This window comes from Scyliorhinus torazame, chromosome 13 (genome assembly GCF_047496885.1).
Source record: "Scyliorhinus torazame isolate Kashiwa2021f chromosome 13, sScyTor2.1, whole genome shotgun sequence".
NCBI lineage: Eukaryota > Metazoa > Chordata > Chondrichthyes > Carcharhiniformes > Scyliorhinidae > Scyliorhinus > Scyliorhinus torazame.
Genome location: NC_092719.1, coordinates 107,061,845 through 107,083,897, shown reverse-complemented (window position 1 = coordinate 107,083,897; position 22,053 = coordinate 107,061,845). Strand labels below are relative to the sequence as shown.

Genomic DNA, 22,053 nt, shown 5'->3' with positions numbered 1-22,053 from the left:
CGCGGCCGCTGAGCAGGCCTGGCACACCGTTGCAAAGTGGCCCTTCTTCCCGCAGGCCTTACAAAGGGCAGCGCGGGCCGGGCAGCGTTTGCGGGGGTGTTTTTGCTGGCCACAAAAATAGCATCGGGGCCCCCCGGAGATCACTGGCTGGCGCGTAGCGCAGGCGTATTGGGTGGGTAACACCCCTGGTTGGGGGCGTAGGACTGGACATTGCGCAGGGTGACCGTCATGGAGAGCGCTAGTGTTTTAGTCTCTGCGAGGTCGCACATGGCCCCTTCTAGGAGCCGCTGCCTGATAACATCAGACCCTGTCCCAGTTACAACAGCGTCCCGCATAAGGAGATCTGAGTGCTCCTTAGCTGTAACGTCCTGGCAGTCACAGTCCCGAACTAATGGGATCAGGGCCCTCCAGAAGTCCTCGATTGACTCACCAGGTAGTTGAGTACGTGTTGCGAGCGCGTGTCTGGCAAAGAGCGTATTCGTCTTCTGCTCATTATTTTCTTTGAGTCGAGTCATGGCATCAGCGTAATTGGGAGCATCCTGGATCAGCGGGAAGATTTTAGAGTTGAGTCTGGAGTACAGGATTTGAATCTTCTGAGCCTCTGGAACAGGGGTCGGCGCCGCGGTGATATACGCTTCAAAACAAGCTAGCCAGTGCTGGAATTCCTTTCTGGCGTCGCTTGCGTGTGGATCCAGCTGCAGGCGATCTGGTTTAATCCGGAGGTCCATCTTCTGAATCTGATACTAATAAATTGAGGCACGATCAATTTGACTGGAGACGAAGTTGAATCCAAACTGAGGCTTTACTAGTATCAGATGTGTGGCCTCCCACAGCAGCTGGCGAAATGGCTGCGAGCTGGAGGCCACGCATATTTATACCCGCCTCCTGGGCGAAGCTAGCACACAGGGGCCCAGGTGACCCTGTAGTGCAGGTTCTACCGTACAACCTCTAATATCAGAACACAGTGGTTTACCATACTTTACATTCGGGCCTAACGAGTATTTCACAAATGAAGTGATCTCTAAAGTGTAGCAGTTGGGCTCACGGCCGCTGAAATCGTTCTTTGCTGAACCACAAATCATCGGCTGCATCGGCTGCACAATCGACTGGAAGGAGGGCAAAAATGTAACAGTACGAACAATTCAAATAAAACCAAAGTGCAGGGGTCAAAACAATCCAAGAACAGCGACTAGAACCTTATCCAAGGAATTGTTCTTCAACTTCTTCATCTCACTGACGTTCCACAGGGTGGAATTTTAAGCCACGCTTTGGCGGCCAAACAAAAGGCTGATTTTGAACTTGCTGCTCTATTTCGTGAACAAATAATTCCGTATGCGATGTTATATTTTTCAGGTGAAATCATTGCAGACGATGCTGAATCTAATGACAATTACTATGGATATCTGCTTGAAGTTATCGACGATGATGCAGAAAGTGGTGACATGGAAGGGGAGACGGATGACGAACACTATTAGCGGCTGGTAAATCTCTTCTCCAGCAGCACAGATGAGGCTCCAGCAGTACGACTCCGGTGATCCGCAAACAATGACGAGATGGTCATGGTGGACGCCCAGATCGCGCTGGACTCCGTGGAGAGCGTGAGTTTGGAGATGGCGCATGTAGAAATTAAAGCTGCTGATACAACCGAAGATCAGCTATTGATTGAACCAGAGACGCAAGAAGTTGTCCCAATCTTGGAAAAACTGGCCTCAGAGGTATGTGGTGACCCGTTACAAGACCTTGAAATGGCTCCGGTAATTTACTCCCAAGCAGACGGCGGCACCAATGACGAATGGGAGGACATTGATGAAGATGCTGATTACAGCAACGTGGAGATTGCAACAGTCAGCAACTCTGACACTGACTCTGAGGATAACCTAATGACTATCTCATTATGCAGCTCCACGGACCACTCGCACATTAATGAGTTTGATCAAGAAGACCCATTGCCTGGATCAGCTCAGCCAGAAAGTATAGTCATCTCCAGCGATGAAGAGCAAGTCACCGATGCTCCAGCACGCCAAGAAGAGGCGAAACCGACAATCCCAGTTCCAGCCTTCATGACGGCCCTAGAAACAGGTGATCCAGCATGTCGATGAGGCCGCAGAAGTGGGCGTGGTCACACCACCCAGAGATGACGCAATGCCTAAACCTCTGCAAACAACTCAACACACGACAGCCAGCACCACGCCAGAGGCTGTTACAAAGAAGAAAAAAAACAAGAGACACACCAAAATATATCACTGTGTCCTAAAAATTAAGAGAAAAAAGAGAAGACTGGGAGATCTACCACATCCCACCAGACAACCAGCAACAAAAGCAGTCGCAAGTAGCAAGCAACATCATCCAAGAAAGCAGAAGAAAAAGCGACTGGTAACTCAAGTATGGCAATCTTGGACACAGGCCTTTCAAAGGCACAGGGCGAAGCGTAAGAGAAGTAAGTCGCTGGCAAGTAAACCAGTCTCCGACGAAGTGGGCAACAACTCAAAAGAATGAGATCTGTACAAAGGAAACGGACACATGTCAGGCACAGCATGTCTATGGACACTTTAGTAAAACTCGTTAACTTTACCAGCTACATATAATGAATGTAGAAAGTTTAATGTTTATTGTTACCGGTAATAAAAAATTATCTTGATGTTTTGTGAGGAAGGGTGATGTGGTGATATGCCGATGGGCTATATCATAGTTGGAAGGTGTGTGACCTCCAACCAGCAGGTGGCAGTACAGACACCATGCGGTCTCTAGACCAAGGTCATGTGACCTGTGACTCCGGTATAAGGGGAGACACATCCGGCCATCTTCAGAAGAAGATTGAGAGGGTAATAACACATGCATGTGAATTATCAGTGCTAGGTGCAAGTTCCAGAGGAGTAGTTAGCAGACTCCATAATAATGTGCTCTGTGTCAGAGTGCTATCTTACCACACGAGACTCAATAAAATTTTTTGGTTTGAACAAGTCGAAGGGTTTGGTGGATTCCTTTGTAAAGTACAAAGGACCAAACATAACAGTATTCTGCGTACAGTACAGGCAGATCATTCCATACATGAAAAAAATAGGGGGCGGAATTCTCTAATCCTGCAGCAAAGTGTCCACGCTGTCGTAAATGCCGTCGCATTCTACGACGGCGTGAACGGGCCGCTGCCAGGACTAATTCTGGCCCCAACAGGGGGCCAGCACGGCCCTGGAGCGGCTCGCGCCGCTCCAGCTGCCGATCCCGGCGCGAACTGTGGAGGAAGTCACAGGGGATGAGATACGAATATGGGGAAAAGGCGAGCCGGCTGCTGGCCCACCAGCTCCGTAAGAGGATAGCGGCGAGGGAAATAGGGGGAGTTAGGGATGACACGGGAACTACGGAGCGGAGAGCAGGGAAGGTAAATGAGGTGTTTAAGACCTTTTATGGGAGGCTATATAGGTCCCAACCCCCGGAGGGAAAAGAGGGGATGCAACAGTTTCTGGACCGACTAAGGTTCCCGAGGGTGGGGGAGCAGGAGGTGACAGGTCTGGGGGCGCCAATCGGGGTGGATGAGGTGCCCAAAGGGCTGGGGAACATGCAGGCAGGGAAGGCCCCGGGACCAGACGGGTTCCCGGTGAAATTTTACAGGAAATATGTGGACTTGTTGGCCCCGCTGTTGGCGAGAACCTTTAACGAGGCCAGAGAAGGGGGGACTCTACCCCCGACAATGTCGGAGGCGACGATATCACTAATCCTGAAGCGGGATAAAGATCCGCTGAAATGCGGGTCACATAGGCCTATCTCGCTCCTGAATGTAGACGCCAAGTCGCTGGCAAAAGTGCTAGCGACGAGGATCGAGGATTGTGTCCCGGGGGTGGTGCATGAAGACCAGACAGGGTTTGTAAAGGGGAGACAATTGAATGTCAACGTGCAACGGCTGTTGGGGGTGATAATGATGTCCCCCGGCGGAGGGGGAGCCGGAGATAGTGGTGGCAATGGATGCAGAGAAAGCATTCGATAGTGTAGAGTGGGAGTATTTATGGGAGGTGTTGAGGAGGTTTGGGTTCGGGGAGGGGTTTGTCAGTTGGGTCAAGCTCCTCTATGGGGCCCCGGTGGCAAGTGTAGTCACAAATCGGCAGAGATCGGAGTATTTTCGGTTACATAGGGGAACAAGACAGGGGTGCCCCCTGTCCCCATTACTGTTCGCGCTGGCAATTGAACCACTGGCCATAGCGTTGAGAGACTCTAGGAAATGGAGGGGGGTGGTTAGAGGGGGAGAGGAACATCGAGTGTCACTCTGCGCAGATGACCTACTGCTGTATGTGGCGGATCCTGTGGAGGGCATGACAGAGGTTATGCAGATATTGAGGGAGTTTGGAGATTTTTTGGGATATAGGCTTAATATGGGGGAAGAGTGGTTGTAGTACACCCCGGGGATCAGGGAAGAGGGATAGACGGCCTGCCGTTAAGGAGAGTGGAAAGGAGCTTCCGATATCTGGGGATTCAGGTAGCCAGGAGCTGGGGAACTTTACACAAACTCAATCTGACGCGGCTGCTGGAGCAGATGGAGGAGGATTTCAAGAGGTGGGATATGCTGCCGCTCTCACTGGCGGGCAGAGCGCAGGCGGTAAATATGATGGTCCTCCCAAGGTTTCTTTTTGTGTTTCAATGTCTCCCCATTTTGATCACTAAGGCCTTTTTTAAGAAAATAGATAGGAGTGTTATGAGTTTCGTGTGGGCAGGGAAGACCCCGAGGGTAAGGAGGGGGTTCCTGCAGCGCAGCAGGGACAGAGGGGGTCTGGCGTTGCCGAATCTGGACGACTATTACTGGGCCGCCAATGTGGCGATGGTTCGCAAGTGGATGAGGTTGGGAGAGGGGGCGGCGTGGAAGAGGCTGGAGATGGCGTCCTGTAAAGGAATGAGCCTAAAGGCGCTGGTGATGGCGCCGCTACCGCTTTCCCCAAAAAAGTATACCACGAACCCAGTGGTGGTGGCAACCTTAAGGATCTGGGGGCAATGGAGGCGACATAGGGGTGTGACGGGTGCCTCGGTGTGGTCCCCGATCAGGAATAACCATAGGTTTGTCCCAGGAAGGATGGACGGAGGGTTCCAGAGCTGGCATCGGGCAGGAATTAGGAGATTGAGGGACTTGTTTATTGACGGGGAGTTTGCGAGCCTGGGAGCGCTGGAGGAAAAGTATGAGTTGCCCCCGGGGAATATCTTTAGATATATGCAAGTGAGGGCGTTTACGAGGCAACAGGTGAGGGAATTTCCGCTGCTCCCGACACAGGGGATCCAGGATAGAGTGATTTCGGGGGTATGGGTCGGGGAGGGCAAAGTGTCCGAAATATATCAGGAGATGAGACTAGGGGGAGGCGCTGGTAGAGGAGCTGAAAGGAAAATGGGAAGAAGAGCTGGGGGAGGAGATTGAGGAGGGGCTGTGGGCTGATGCCCTAAGTAGGGTAAATTCCTCTTCCTCGTGTGCCAGGCTTAGCCTGATACAATTCAAGGTTCTACACAGAGCACACATGACGGGAGCGAGGCTGAGCAGGTTCTTCGGGGTGGAGGACAGGTGCTTGGGGAGCCCGGCGAACCACACACACATGTTCTGGTCGTGTCCGGCACTGGATGAGTACTGGAGGGGAGTGGCAAGAGTGATTTCAAAGGTGGTGAAGGTCCGGGTCAAGCCAGGCTGGGGGTTAGCTATATTTGGGGTAGCGGAAGAGCCGGGAGTGCAGGAGGCGAAAGAGGCCGATATTCTGGCCTTTGCGTCCCTGGTAGCCCGGTGAGGGATCCTACTTATGTGGAAGGAAGCGAAACCCCCCGGCGTGGAGGCAGGGTTCATAAAACTGGAACGAATGAAGTTTGCGCTGAGATGATCGGCTCAGGGGTTCTCCAGGCGGTGGCAACCGTTCCTTGACTATCTCGCGGAACGTTAAGGGGAAATAGATCGTCAGCAGCAGCAGCCCAGGGGGGGGGGAGCGCTATTTTTTGTTACTTTGCTAGTTCACTATTTTGTTTAAATAATGCTACTTATTAGTTATTGTGTTATCTCTTATGTTGATTTGTAAAGTGGAAAAATTATGTTTGAAAATCTTTAATAAAATATATATTTTTTAAAAAGATAACACGTGTTACTCAATCCTTGGCTGATGGTGAGGTCCTTTGAATCTTGTTGAAGAAGACTCAAACTAGTCCAGTAACAACAAAGGTTTATTGAGTAACTGTAACTATTAATGCGTGAGTTCTTTACCTTAACATGGGAACTAGGAATTGGATAATACTTAACAATTGTAACGAAATGTAACTCCACTAACTATCTATGTGATTCTGATGTTTCCCTGTTCACAGCACACCCGAGAGAGAGACAGAGACCCCATGTGGCTGCCGTTTATACCCCTGTTAGTCCAGCCCTCTGGTGATCATGTGGTGCTGCTATCTACCCATTAACCCCTTGTGTGCATGCACCTACAGAGATCACCACAATCCCCAGTGGTGAAGATAATTTTAAGTTTGGGCTTGACCGGGCAGAAACTTCCCAGGGCCCAAAAAAGTGACTAAGTGTGATTAGGTAGCAGTGGGGAACTCGGCGACAGAGCTGGGGTGAAACAAATGACAGTTAGAAATGTTTTGTGCCCCAAGACTTTAAAGTTAAAGCCAGTGTAACTTATTAAACACATGGCCGGGTGATAGGTGAATAGAACGTGCTGTAAGACACAGGCAGCAGAGTTCTGGAAAAGCTCAGGGCTGAGATTCTCCATTGGGAGTTTGCCTTGCTGGCATTGCCAGCAAGAATGGAGAATTTAATGCTCAGCTTGGAATAAAGGAGGCCTCTGCAATTCAGCAAAGGTCACAGTTCCCTCCTGCTGTCATTGGTGGGGAGGGTACAGGTTGTGAAGATGACAGTCCTCCTGAGATTGCTATTTGTGTTTCAATGTCTTCCAATTTGTGTCCCCAAGGCATTTTTCAGGAAGATGAACGCGGCGATCTCGAGTTTTGTATGGGCTGGTAAGACCCCGAGTGTGAAGAAGATAGGGTGGACAGTGAGAGCCTTCTCCCGCGGATGGAAATGGCTGGCACGAGGGGACATAGCTTTAAACTGAGGGGTAATAGATATAGGACAGAGGTCAGAGGTAGGTTCTTTACGCAAAGAGTAGTGAGGCCGTGGAATGCCCTATCTGCTACAGTAGTGAACTCGCCAACATTGAGGGCATTTAAAAGTTTATTGGATAAACATATGGATGATAATGGCATAGTGTAGGTTAGATGGCTTTTGTTTCGGTGCAACATCGTGGGCCGAAGGGCCTGTACTGCGCTGTATTGTTCTATGTTCTATAAGGTCCTTCTGGAATGGGGGCGTGGGATAGGGGGCTTGGCCCTTCCGAATGTTATTAATTATTACTGGGCGGTGAATATATCGATGGTTAGGAAGTGGGTAATGGGGGAGGGGTCGGTGTGGCAGGAGGTGGAAGCGGCATCCTGTAAGGGTACGAGTATGGAGGCTTTGTTAACGGCACCTCTGCTGTTCTCGCCGGCTCGGTACTCCACAAGCCCAGTGGTGGTGGCAGCCCTGAGGGTATGGGGGCAATGAAGGCAGAACATAAGACTGGAGGGGGCGTCGGTGTGGTCACCGATCTGTGACAACCACCATTTTGTTCCGGGAGAGCTGGATGGGGGCTTTAGGAAGTGGCAGCGGGCAGGGCTTGAGAGATTTAGTGATCTCTTCATTGAAGAGGATTTTCCGAGCCTGGAGAGATTAGAGGAGGAGTTTGAGTTACCGGGTGGGAACGGATTTTGGTACCTACAGGAATGGGATCTTGTCCGGAGGCAGGTTCTAAGCTTCCCTCGCCTCCCTCTAAGGGGACTGCAGGATAAGATGATGTCAAAAACAGAGGTTGGGGAGGGGAGGGTCTTGGAAATATGTAAGGAATTGATGGAGCGGGAAGGGGTCTCAATCGGGGAGGTGAAGAGGAAGTGGGAGGAAGAGTTGGGAGGCAAGTAAGAAGTCGGACTATGGGAAAAGGCCTTGAGGAGAGTCAATTCATCCTCATCGTGTGACAGGCTTAGCCTGATCCAGTTCAAGGTGGTCCACAGGGCTCATATGACTGTGGCCTGGATGAGTAGGTATTTTTAGGAGGTGGAGGACAGATGTGGGAGGTGCGGGGAAAGTTTGGCAAATCACGTACACATGTTTTGGGCGTGTTTGAAGCGGAGGGGATTCTGGCAGGGATTTGCAGACGTCATGTCAGAGGTCCTGGAAGGGAGGGTTACTCCGAGTCCAGAGGTGGCAATATTTGGGGTGTCGGAGGCTCCAGTGGCCCAGGAGGGGAGAGAGGACGACGTTTTGGCCTTTGCCTCCCTGGTGGCCCGGAGATGGATTTTGCTGGGATGGAGGGACTCGGAGCCTCCAAAGTCGGGGGTGTGGGTTTCTCAGGCTGGAGAAGATTAATTTCGCCTTAAGAGGTTCAATTCAGGGGTTCGCTCGTAGGTGGCAGCCGTTCATCGACTTCTTTAAGGAAAACTGACCATCAGCAGAAGGGGGAGGGGTGGGGGAGAGGTAGTGGGGGGAAAGGGACGCATGGCATTGTAAAATAAGGATAGGGAATCTAATATACAAGCAGTCAGGAGGTAGGGCGGGGCGGGGGGGAGGGGGGGAGTTGGGTATGTTATTGTGATGTTGTTGCGTGTGTCGGTCCGCTCTGCTGTTTAGAATGTTTAAATGTTAAAATTATAAATGCTTCAATAAAATGTTTTCCAAAAAAAAAAGGTCTCAGCCCCATTTTCAATCGTTTGAAATACTTTTAGTAACAGCAAGAGGCACAGGCCGTAAAAGTCTGCACGGAGCGTACAGGATGGAAACGATTATCTTCCCCAAGCTCCTCGTGGAGAACGCGCTCCCCTGTTAGGGGTGGGGATCTCTATTAACCTTTAAATAAAAGGTCGGCTAATAAGGCACCAATCAGAACAGGAACCCGGTGGCGGTCTACTGGGCTGTGTAAATATCGAGTTGTTAATAAAACTCCCCTCCTTTATTTTACTCGGTGTGGTCTCCCCATGTCCTTATTAAACAGACAACATTATATTTAGTGGTGCCTGAGCCCATCTCCATTCATTCTCCAGGCAAACTCCCTGACAGCTTCAATAAATTACCCCAGAACAGGAAAACTGGCTGCTTTCTGGGATTGGCGGAAATCGAGCTTTGTCAAAGCTGAATCCAATTCACCAATAGTGGAAAACCCAGCTCCAGCTCTGGAAATCTAGCCTTTCCTGGGGTGCACTGGTAAGTTGGAGAATAAACAGTTCTGAGGGAGTCCCTGTTCACAGAGGTCTCTACCTGCATTGGAGAATCCTAGTACATTGGCTGGCACACTCCTCTTCCGAGAAAGGCACCTCCTGTGGCCAATCAGTTGGACCCTGGAGCCGCACTCCCTTGGAGCGGTGGTAGTCATTCAGAGCGCTCCGCTGGCCTGAAAAAGAGAGAGGTTATGGTTTCACTCATCTGCAACAACTGGAGGCAGCAAAAGTTGGCCTATTCATCAGAGGCTGGATGGGGCAATGAAGGATCAATGCCCCAAACTGAAAATTCAGTGCAGCTCCCCAGGTTAATTTCATCACGGGTACCGGAAGTGTTAACTAGCACATTACAGATGTATTCGTAGAATCATTTCAAAATGAGAGACAGGAAAATATCATCACCCCATGATTAATGACAATGACTGAATAATGTAGAGTAGACCATGGCAAGGTGCTTTACCTTGCCTGGAGTAGTAGAAGCTGAGGATAGTGCCTGAACGTAAAGAGGTAAATGCATAACTAATGTATGGAAACAATTCCAGTTCAGTAAACAAGTGGTAAATCCATGACACAGGCTCCCTTGGAAGATGGTAGAAACAATTTGTATTGATCCCTTCAAATGCAAACAAGACACAATCTTGTTTGGAATATAACATTATGGAATATGATACATCAGTAATTTGAGACATGACATCTGGTAAGTGTAGCTTGTGTGGATGGAACAGGTGACTTTGGATCTGTGCTCCCTGAAGCTTTGCAACACTGAACGTTTCCTTATGTCATATCTGGGTGTGTTATAAAATAAACAATCGAGATTACTTGCTATGATTAGTCAACAACTCCATTATTGTTGTAAAATACAACAACCAGGATAGCATCAGGTATAGTACTGTGAGTGTACCCTGTATCGTACGGGATTGATCTTACTGGAGATCCATTTCATGTGAAATACTTTGCTGCCAAGATTAATCATTATAATGCTGAATTCTGTTGACATTTTGAAGAGACGGTGGAAAGAGAGGCATGCTGTTGAAGCTTTGTGTCTTGCACTCATATGGACAATTCCAAGTATGCCAAACGTCAAACGCAGGTAGGATGCACATCTCAATGATTGGCTGATTGAATAAAATAACATGTTCCTCCAGCTGTTTGTAATAGGCAGAGCACAGATCATACTTAGCTAAACCCACACTTATAAAACCGAAAATAAAATATCTACCGTTTGATCTTATTCTGCAATTGGGCATCACTTGCTGAACAATCCTGACTGAGCTAATAGCTACACTAACAACTCATTTAAGATAATCAGTTGAGCTTATAATGTGGTTCATTTACGCTTGCTATAAAGTGACATACATTTACACGCAGGGATTCATCCCCTGCAAATAAAAGGAATGTGTTCAAGCCTTGCATCTTTTTTTGAATTACCTAAAAGCAGAGGAGCCTACTGTTGCCAGTTGCTCTCACCATGGTATTGCTTTGACCAATCACAGTTCAACTTGCCAACCAGCCAGCACCCCTCCTCCTGCAGTATAAATTGTTGCCTTGTTTGAAATTTGGCATTCTTGCATTTGGCCTGATGAGTCCCAGATGTAAAGCTTTGGCAACATGTCTCTCTTTTAACACTATTCAAGTTCTGAACCATTAAACAAATGAGAAACAGGATGGTTTTATGTTCTGAGTCACTGTTAAATTTAGGGAACTGGCCAACTAAATATTGACTTACTTTCTTTACAAGGACATAACCTGCCAACTATTGGTCAACTGATGTTGAACGTTTGGGAATATTGACCTGTGGGAAGCCAATTGTGTTCTGGCAAATTCTGGGAAATGACAACAAACATAATTTGTCAACAGATCTCTTTATCAACTGTAACATCGATGACACAAACGTGGGCAATATCATGGATATTTCAGCAGCAACAACAGATCCAACAAGTTAGCTATCATAAGAACATAAGACCTAGGAGCAGGAGTAGGCCATCTGGCTCCTCGAGCCTGCTCCACCATTCAATGAGATCATGGCTGATCTTTTGTGGACTTAGCTCCACTTTCCGGCCCGAACACCATAACCCTTAATCCCTTTATTCTTCAAAAAACTATCTATCTTTATCTTAAAAACATTTAATGAATGAGCCTCTACTGCTTCACTGGGCAAGGAATTCCATAGATTCACAACCCTTTGGGTGAAGAAGTTCCTCCTAAACTCAGTCCTAAATCTACTTCCCCTTATTTTGAGGCTATGCCCCCTAGTTCTGCTTTCACCCGCCAGTGGAAACAACCTGCCCGCATCTATCCTATCTATTCCCTTCATAATTTGACATGTTTCTATAAGATCCCCCCTCATCCTTCGAAATTCAAACGAGTACAGTCCCAGTCTACTCAACCTCTCCTCGTAATCCAACCCCTTCAGCTCTGGGATTAACCTAGTGAGTCTCCTCTGCACACCCTCCAGTGCCAGTACGTCCTTTCTCAAGTAAGGAGACCAAAACTGAACACAATACTCCAGGTGTGGCTTCACTAACACCTTATACAATTGCAGCATAACCTCCCTAGTCTTAAACTCCATTCCTCTAGCAATGAAGGACAAAATTCCATTTGCCTTCTTAATCACCTGTTGCACCTGTAAACCAACGTTTTGCGACTCATGCACTAGCACACCCAGGTCTCTCTGCACAGCAGCATGTTTTAATGTTTTATCATTTAAATAATAATCCATTTTGCTGTTATTCCCACCAGAATGGATAACCTCACATTTGTCAACATTGTATTCCATCTGCCAGACCCTAGCCCCTTCACTTAGCCTATCCAAATCCCTCTGCAGACTTCCAGTATCCTCTGCACTTTTTGCTTTACGACTCACCTTAGTGTCGCCTGCAAACTTGGACACATTGCCCTTGGTCCCCAACTCCAAATCATCTATATAAATTGTGAACAATTGTGGGCCCAACACTGATCCCTGAGGGACACCACTAGGGATTGCCAACCAGAGAAACACCCATTAATCCCCACTCTTTGCTTTCTATTAATTAACCAATCCTCTATCCATGCTACTACTTTCCCCTTAATGCCATGCATCTTTATCTTATGCAGCAACCTTTTGTGTGGCACTTTGTCAAAGGCTTTCTGGAAATCCAGATTATACCACATCCATTGGTTCCCCGTTATCTACCGCACTGGTAATGTCCTCAAAAATTCCACTAAATTAGTTAGGCACGACCTTTATGAATCCATGCTGCGTCTGCCTAATGGGACAATTTCCATCCAGATGCCTCGCTATTTCTTCCTTGATGATAGTTTCCAGCATCCTCCCTACTACCGAAGTTAAGCTCACTGGCCTATAATTACCCGCTTTCTGCCTATCTCCTTTTTTAAACAGTGGTGTCACGTTTGCTAATTTCCAATCCGCCGGGACCACCCCAGAGTCTCGTGAATTTTGGTAACTTATCACTAGTGCATTTGCAATTTCCCATGCCATCTCTTTTAGCACTCTGGGATGCATTCCATCAGGGCCAGGAGACTTGGCTACCTTTAGCCCCATTAGCTTGCCTATCACTGCCTCCTTAGTGATAACAATCCTCTCAAGGTCCTCACCTGTCATAGCCTCATTTCCATCAGTCACTGGTATGTTATTTGTGTCTTCCACTGTGAAGACCGACCCAAAAAACCTGTTCAGTTCCTCAGCCATTTCCTCATCCCCCATTATTAAATCTCCCTTCTCATCCTCTAAAAGACCAATATTGACCTTAGCCACTCTTTTTTGTTTTATATATTTGTTGAAACTTTTACTATCTGTTATTATATTCTGAGCAAGTTTACTCTCATAATCTATCTTACTCTTCTTTATAGCTTTTTTAGTAGCTTTCTGTTGCCCCATAAAGATTTCCCAGACCTCTAGTCTCCCACTAACCTTTGCTACTTTGTATGCTTTTTCCTTCAATTTGCTACTCTCCCTTATTTCCTTAGATATCCAAGGTCGATTTTACCTCCTTCTACCATCCTTCCTTTCTGTTGGTATAAACCTTTACTGAGTACTGTGAAAAATCGCTTGGAAGGTTCTCCACTGTTCCTCAACTGTTTCACCATAAAGTCTTTGCTCCCAGTCTACCTTAGCTAGTTCTTCTCTCATCCCATTGTAATCTCCTTTGTTTAAGCACAAAACACCAGTGCTTTATTTTACCTTCTCACCCTCCATCTGTATTTTAAATTCCACCATATTGTGATCGCTCCTTCCGAGAGGATCCCTAACTATGAGATCCTGAATCAATCCTGTCTCATTACACAGGACCAGATCTAGGACCGCTTGTTCCCTCGTAGGTTCCATTACATACTGTTCTGAGAAACTATCGCGGATACATTCTATAAACTCCTCCTCAAGGCTGCCTTGACCGACCTGGTTAAACCAATCGACATGTAGATTAAAATCCCCCATGATAACTGCTGTACCATTTCTACATGCATCATCAAGGTCGAGCCTTCTAAATCCTGCAAACCATTATAGCCTATATTATTTATATATATGTTTGAAAAAACTGAAATTGGTGCAGTAATAACTAGCAGTTTTTATTTTCCTGACTCTCTACTACTCTGTCAAGGATTAACAAATATAATGCAAGAGAAGACATTTGTAATTGTCACAATGTGTTTAACCGCCTCTAGTGTTCAGTGCAAATACTTGTCACTCAGGTTAACTAGCTGCATGCTTCATGTTATTGTAACAAAACATTTATCTTGTGGCTCAATAGGCAGGAGAGCCTCTAAACCCGGAGCTCTGGGCTCAAGTCTTATTCCAGGATTTGTTGGCCTTGGAAGGATTACTCACAATGTGGTATTTGTTTGTAAATTTAAAGTACCCAATTTTGTTTTCCAATTAAGGGGCAATTTAACGTGGCCAATCCACCTACCCTGCATATCTTTGGGTTGTGGAGGTGATGTACCGTCAATTACCACGAGACGAGAATGGTGGAACAATCGAGGCTTTATTGAACAAGATGTTGTGTCTTCAGCATCCTTAAGGGGGAGGGGGAGCAGCCAGAAGTCATGGCGCACATTGGTACCAACGACGTAGGTAGGAAAAGGGGTGTGGAGGTTATAAACAAATTTAGGAAGTTCGGCTGGAAGTTAAAAGCCTGGACAGAGAGAGTTGTCATCTCTGGTTTGTTGCCGGTGCCACGTGATAGCGAGGCTAGGAATAGGGAGAGAGTGCAGCTGAACACGTGGCTGCAGGAATGGTGTAGGAGGGAGGGCTTCAGGTATTTGGATAATTGGAGCGCATTCTGGGGAAGGTGGGACCTGTACAAGCAGGACGGGTTGCATCTGAACCAGAGGGGCACCAATATCCTGGGAGGGAGGTTTTCTAGTACTCTTCAGGAGGGTTTAAACTAATTTGGCAGGGGAATGGGAACCGGATTTGTAGTCCAGCAACTAAGGTAGCCGATATTCAGGACGCCAAAGCGTGTAATGAGGCAGTGGGGAAGGGAACACTGACAAAGGAGAGTACTTGCAGGCACGGAGATGGGTTGAAGTGTGTATACTTCAACGCAAGAAGCATCAGGAATAAGGTGGGTGAACTTAAGGCATGGATCGGTACTTGGGACTACGATGTGGTGGCCATCACGGAAACTTGGATAGAAGAGGGGTTGTTGGAGGTCCCTGGTTATAGACGATTCAATAAGATTAGGGAGGGTGGTAAAAGAGATGGGGGGTGGCATTGTTAATTAGAGATAGTATAACAGCTGCAGAAAGGCAGTTCGAGGAGTATCAGCCTACTGAGGTAGTATGGGTTGAAGTCAGAAATAGGAAAGGAGCAGTCACCTTGTTAGGAGTTTTCTATAGGCCCCCCAATAGTAGCAGAGACGTGGAGGAACAGATCGGGAAACAGATTTTGGAAAGGTGCAGAAGTCACAGGGTAGTAGTCATGGGTGACTTTAACTTCCCAAACATTGAGTGGAAACTCTTTAGATCAAATAGTTTGGATGGGGTGGTGTTTGTGCAGTGTGTCCAGGAAGCTTTTCTAACACAGTATGTAGATTGTCCGACCAGAGGAGGGGCAAAACTGGATTTAGTACTTGGTAATGAACCAGGGTAAGTGTTAGATTTGTTAGTGGGGGAGAATTTTGGAGATAGTGACCACAATTCTGTAACTTTCACTTTAGTAATGGAGAGGGGTAGGGGCGTGCAACAGGGCAAGGTTTACAATTGGGGGAAGGGTAAATACGATGTTGTCAGACAAGAATTGAAGTGCATAAGTTGGGAACATAGGCTGTCAGGGAAGGACACAAGTGAAATGTGGAACTTGTTCAAGGAACAGGTACTACGTGTCCTTGATATGTATGTCCCTGTCAGGCAGGGAAGAGATGGTCGAGTGAGGGAACCATGGTTGACAAGAGAGGTTGAATGTCTTGTTAAGAGGAAAAAGGAGACTTTTGTAAGGCTGAGGAAACAAGGTTCAGACAGGGCATTGGAGGGATACAAGATAGCCAGGAGGGAACTGAAGAAAGGGATTAGGAGAGCTAAGAGAGGGCATGAACAATCTTTGGCGGGTAGGATCAAGGAAAACCCCAAGGCCTTTTACACATATGTGAGAAATATGAGAATGACTAGAGCGAGGGTAGGTCCGATCAAGGACAGTAGCGGGAGATTGTGTATTGAGTCTGAAGAGATAGGAGAGGTCTTGAACGAGTACTTTTCTTCTGTATTTACAAATGCGAGGGGCCATATTGTTGGAGAGGACAGTGTGAAACAGACTGGTAAGATTGAGGAAATACTTGTTAGGAAGGAAGATGTGTTGGGCATTTTGAAAAACTTGAGGATAGACAAGACCCCCGGGCCTGACGGGATATATCCAAGGATTCTATGGGAAGCAAGAGATGAAATTGCAGAGCCGTTGTCAATGATCTTTTCGGCACTGTCAACAGGGGTGGTACCAGGGGATTGGAGAGTGGCGAATGTCGTGCCCTAGTTCAAAAAAGGGACTAGGGATAACCCTGGGAATTACAGGCCAGTTAGTCTTACTTCGGTGGTAGGCAAAGTCATGGAAAGGGTACTGAAGGACATGATTTCTGAGCATCTCGAAAGACACTGCTTGATTAGGGATAGTCAGCATGGATTTGTGAGGGGTAGGTCTTGCCGTACAAGTCTTATTGAATTCTTTGAGGAGGTGACCAAGCATGTGGATGAAGGTAAAGCAGTGGATGTAGTGTGCATAGATTTTAGTAAGGCATTTGATAAGGTTCCCCATTGTAGGCTTCTGCAGAAAGTAAGGAGGCATAGATAGTGGGAAATTTGGCCAGTTGGATAACGAACTAGCTAACCGATAGACGTCAGAGAGTGGTGGTGGATGGCAAATATTCAGCCTGGATCCCAGTTACCAGTGGCGTACCGCAGGGATCAGTTCTGGGTCCTCTGCTGTTTGTGATTTTCATTAATGACTTGGATGAGGGAGTTGAAGAGTGGGTCAGTAAATTTGCAGACGATACAAAGATTGGTGAAGTTGTGGATAGGGAGGAGGGATGTTGTCGGCTGCAAAGAGACACAGATAGGATGCAGAGCTGGGATGAGAAGTGGCAGATGGAGTTTAACCCTGAGAAGTGTGAGGTTATCCATTTTGGAAGGACAAATATGAATGCGGAATACAGGGTTAACGGTAGAGTTCTTGGCAATGTGAAGGAGCAGAGAGATCTTGGGGTCTATGTTCATACATCTTTGAAAGTTGCCACTCAAGTGGATAGAGCTGTGAAGAAGGCCTATGGTGTGCTCGCGTTCATTAACAGAGGGATTGAATTTAAGAGCCGTGAGGTGATGATGCAGCTGTACAAAACTTTGGTAAGGCCACATTTGGAGTACTGTGTACAGTTCTGGTCGCCTCATTTTAGGAAGGGTGTGGAAGCTTTGGAAAAGGTGCAAAGGAGATTTACCAGGATGTTGCCTGGAATGGAGAGTCGGTCTTACGAGGAAAGGTTGAGGGTGCTCGGCCTTTTCTCATTAGAACGGAGAAGGATGAGGATCGACTTGATAGAGTTTTATAAGATGATCAGGGGAATAGATAAGAGTAGACAGTCAGAGACTTTTTCCCCGGGTGGAACAAACCATTACAAGGGGACGTAAATTTAAGGTGAATGGTGGAAGATATAGGGGGGATATCAGAGGTAGGTTCTTTACCCAGAGAGTAGTGGGGGCATGGAATGCACTATCTGTGGAAGTAGTTGAGTCGGAAACATTAGGGACCTTCAAGCAGCTATTGGATAGGTACATGGATTACGGTAAAATGATATAGTGTAGATTTATTTGTTCTTAAGGGCAGCACGGTAGCATTGTGGGTAGCAAAATTGCTTCACAGCTCCAAGGTCCCAGGTTCGATTCCGGCTTGGGTCACTGTCTGTGCGGAGTCTGCACATCCTCCCAGTGTCTGCGTGGGTTTCCTCCGGGTGCTCCGGTTTCCTCCCACAGTCCAAAGATGTGCAGGTTAGGTGGATTGGCCATGATAAATTGCCCTTAGTGTCCAAAATTGCCCTTAGTGTTGGGTGGCGGTGTTGACTTTGGGTAGGGTGCTCTTTCCAAGAGCCGGTGCAGACTCAATGGGCCGAATGGCCTCCTTCTGCACTGTAAATTCAATGATAATCTATGATTAATCTAGGACAAAGGTTCGACACAACATCGTGGGCCGAAGGGCCTGTTCTGTGCTGTATTGTTCTATGTTCTATGTTCTATGTTGTGCCTCCTGTAGCTGGAACTAGAATGGCTGCAGTGCAGGAGAGCACACACTTTTATACGCCGCCTGCTGGGCAGAGCCAGCAGGCAGAGATTTACCATCGTACCTCTAATATACGGGCAGTGCCATAATACATATAATATACCACTAGTGGTGTTCACCACAGGAGGTGAGACCCACGCAGAAACAGGGAGAATGTGCAAACTCCACCCCTACAGTGACCCGGGGCCGGGATCGAACCTGGGTCCTCAGCGCTGTGAGGCAGCAACGTTAACCACTACGCCACCATGACGCCCTTCATGATGTGGTTTAAGGAGTTGATAATCATCCTGCTAATCCTTCCAACACTTGCCCACTGTTCCCCAATGGAGAAAAAGTGTGTGTGAATAAAACAAGCACACCAAACAAAAGGGAATGGCAGGAATTGGTCATTTACAGGTGTGCTTTCCCTCAAACAGCACCAAATAGATCGATCAATACTGTCTCAGACATCTCCACCTCGCGATGTTGGAAACGAGAGTCGTGATTGGGCGGAGAATTGGTAAAACCAAGGTTTGCGCCCATCGCCGATTCGGGTGCCATGCTCCGGTCTCTCTCTGGCGGTGAAAACAGGGCTTGCACCCTGCAACAGAAGGGGCATGCAGAATCGGCATTTGCATTCCTTTAAATATACTTACCTAGTTGGACACATGCTCTGCGCTTCCAGAATGCTCCGCCCCTCTCAGGCGGATGTCACGCAGGCGCGAATTACTATAAGCATTTACAGACGTGGACTGGGCGCCACGGCTACAGACGGGGAACCAGAGGCTAAAAAAACCCACTGAAAAACTGTTGAAAACTGTTGGGCTGCCCGGGCAGGGGCTGTAGCAGGAAGCAACTTATTGTCGGGCCCATGGACTCAGGGTGTCCCCCTCAGGATCATGTGTTGGATCAGACCGCCATTGCTGCAGTCTGTCTTTGGTGCTACGTACAGGCTCCTGGCTTCTCACTCTGCAGAGTGTTGTCTGTATCCTTTGAATGCTCAGAAGGCCTCTAGGCATGTGGGAGTCCACCTAGGCCACCCCTCTGGGCACATTTATACCCAAGCTGTATCATCAAGGGGATGGGTGTGGCCAAGTTCAATCAAGGCCCAGCAGATGTTGGCACTATTCAGAAGCACTGTCACACTGCAGAGGAAGCAGGGGATCAGCAGGGCTCACCTCAACCTGAGGACACCTGCACTGTTACCACCGGAACCCTCCCTAGTTCTTTGCCCCTCTCAGGACAGAGTCCTTACCGGTGACCCCCTTCCTCTGGGTCACAAGCTATCTCCTCATGGTGCGTCTGGAGTTTAACATCCCTGAATGCTCCCGACACAAAGACATTTGCAGAGCTCGTTGGGGTAGAAACGGGGCTTTACCACCCTAAGCCCTCAGTAATATTACAAAGCAAATTTAACCGCATGGGGAGAAGTCCAAGGGAGGCCATTACAGCTTGTTAGCTGATTTGGTGTTAAGTTTTAAAAAGACGCTGGAAATGGCATCAGCAATTGAGCACCGAGAAGGGCACTCAGGAGCTGCAAAGTGCTCAGAGTGATGAAATCCACCAGTTAGGGCAGGAAGCTGCAAGCAGCAGTTTTCCAAGAGTGGGGCACTGGTTTAAGTCAAGAGAGTAACGCAGAAGCTGGAAGGGCCACAAAGTATAGAAAATTTAAACAAGAGCATAGGAATAATAGAGTGCTATTGGTGCAAGGAAGGTCAGCCCCCAGAAACGTGTAGATTTAGAGAAGCAGGGTGCTTCATGTGTGGAAGAAAAGGACATCTGAGGCACAAGTGCCCAGTACCAGCACAGTAAATAATCCAGCCCCAGTGCATACTGTGGAAGATAGTCTAGCGGATGAACGGAACATTTTGTACCTGAACAAACTTTTGGGGCAGCACAGTGGTTAGTACTGCTGTCTCACAGCAGCAGGGACCTGGGTTCAATTCCAGCTTTGGGTGATTGTGCGGAGTTTGCACATCCTCCCTGCGTCTGCATGGATTTCCTCCGGGTGCTCCGGCCTCCTCCCACAGCGCAAAGATGTGCAGGTTAGGTGGACTGGCCGTGATAAATTGCCCCTTAGTGTCCAAAGGTTAGGTGGGGTTATTGGGCTGAAGGTATAGGGCCGAGGTAGGGTTCCCCTTCATAGGGTCAATGCAGGCTAAATGGGCCGAAAGGCCTCCTTCTGCACTCTAGCTATTCTATGGTTCTATGATTCGATAATGTGAGAGCAGGAAAAGTAGCCCCATCACAGTAGTACTGTTAGCGAATGGCCAGCCACTGAAGATGAAAGTGGATACAGGGTATCAGCTACTGTCTTTCGCCAACAGATCAACCGGTATCTCCAAGAAGGGGTTCAACCCCTGGGTCGGAGAGTACTGCAACTAGACTGGCTACATATACCAGAGAGGCCATAAAAATAGTCGGCGCAGGACAGCACAGTGGCACAGTCGTTAGTGATGCTGCCTACGGCGCTGAGGACCCGGGTTCGATCCCGGCCCCAGGTCACTGTCCGTGTGGAGTTCGCACATTCTCCCCGTGTCTGCGTGGGTCTCACCCCCACAACCCAAAGATGTGCAGGTTAGGTGGATTGGCCATGCTAAATTGCCCCTTAATTGGGAAAAAAATAATTGGGCACTCAAAATTTATTTTTAAAAGTAGTCGGGGTGACCATGACTCCAGTGAACTATGGGCAGCAGTCTGCACGGCTACCGTTGATAGTGGTGTCAGGTCAAGTACTGAGTTTAATGGAGCGTGATTAGCCTCAGGAGATCGAGTTGAACTAAATTGAAAGACATGATGTGGAGATGCCGGCGTTGGACTGGGGTGAGCACAGTACGAAGCCTTACAACACCAGGTTAAAGTCCAACAGGTTTGTTTCGATGTCACTTGAAAGAGGGGAACCTGCATGAAGTCATTAAAAAACCAAGATGAGTTCCAGGAGGAATTGAGAAAGATCAAAGGAATACAAGCAAAAGTCCACGTCGATCCAGAAGCAACCGTGAGATTTTTTAGAGCAACGCAGGCTTTCAATGAAACACACGGCACTCCAGCATGGGGCCCTGGCCAATGGGGGGGTCCCCATACAGAGAGGTGACTGTTGTGTTGGGAGCACCATGGGAAATCAGAACCTTGGTCTTTCTTAATTTGCTGACAGGCTCATTTGCATTTCTTGAGCCTATCAGCAGGCAACACAGAACAACATCGGGCTGTGATTGGAGGACTCCCCTTTAGAGCAGGAAAACAGTTTACCAGACGTTGCGAGGTGGTGGAGACTTAGAGCAGTTCACACACGGATGTCCTGAATTGGTGCAAAGTTTCAGAACTTTTATTCAGTAAAGGTGTAAAGCAGCAGCCAGCTTTTTGACATTCGGCCTGGCGGACAGCCTGAGGCAAAAGTGAGGTCAACGAGCATCTTGCGAAACCTTCAGCGAGGTGAGGAGGAGGCGCTGGCCAATGGACATCGGGGGGGGGAGCAGAGGCCAATTCTCTACCACCGTAAGATAAAGGAGTAGAATTAGGCCATTTAGCCCATCGAGCCTGCACCACCACTCAATCATGGCTGATATGTTTCTCATCCCCGTTCTCCTGCCTTCTCCCCATAACCCCTTATTGATCTAGAACCTATCTCTCTCTGTCTTAAAGATACTCAGTTACTTGGCCGCCACAGCCTTCTGCGGCAATGAGATCCACAGGTTCTGGTTGAAGAAATTCCCCCTCATCTCAGTTTTAAAGGATCATCCCTTCAGTCAGAGGCTGTGCCCTCAGATTCTAATTTCTCCTACTACTGGAAACATCCACTAGGCTGTTTAGCACACTGGGCTAAATCGCTGGCTTTGGAAGGCAGGCCAGCAGCACGGTTCAATTCCTGTACCAACCTCCCTGAACAGGTGCCGGAATGTGGCGACTAGGGGCTTTTCACAGTAACTTCATTAAAGCCTACTCGTGACAATAAGTGATTTTCATTTTTCACCCTCTCCATGTTCAATCTAGCTAGGCCTCTCAGTATTTTGTAAATTTCAATGAGTTCCCCCCTCATCCTTCTAAATTCCATTGGGTACAGAACCAGAGTC

The 22,053-nt window shown here is 47.9% G+C and overlaps 1 protein-coding gene across 1 annotated transcript in view; it reads right to left on the bottom strand.

Moving 5' to 3' along the window:
• mst1 (macrophage stimulating 1) overlaps positions 1–22,053 on the bottom strand; it is a 261,194-nt gene that overhangs the window by 212,313 nt on the left and 26,828 nt on the right. The window contains exon 2 of the mRNA XM_072472033.1: positions 9,293–9,425. Coding sequence (XP_072328134.1) covers positions 9,293–9,425 — 133 coding nt within the window. The remainder of the gene's footprint in view (positions 1–9,292; positions 9,426–22,053) is intronic.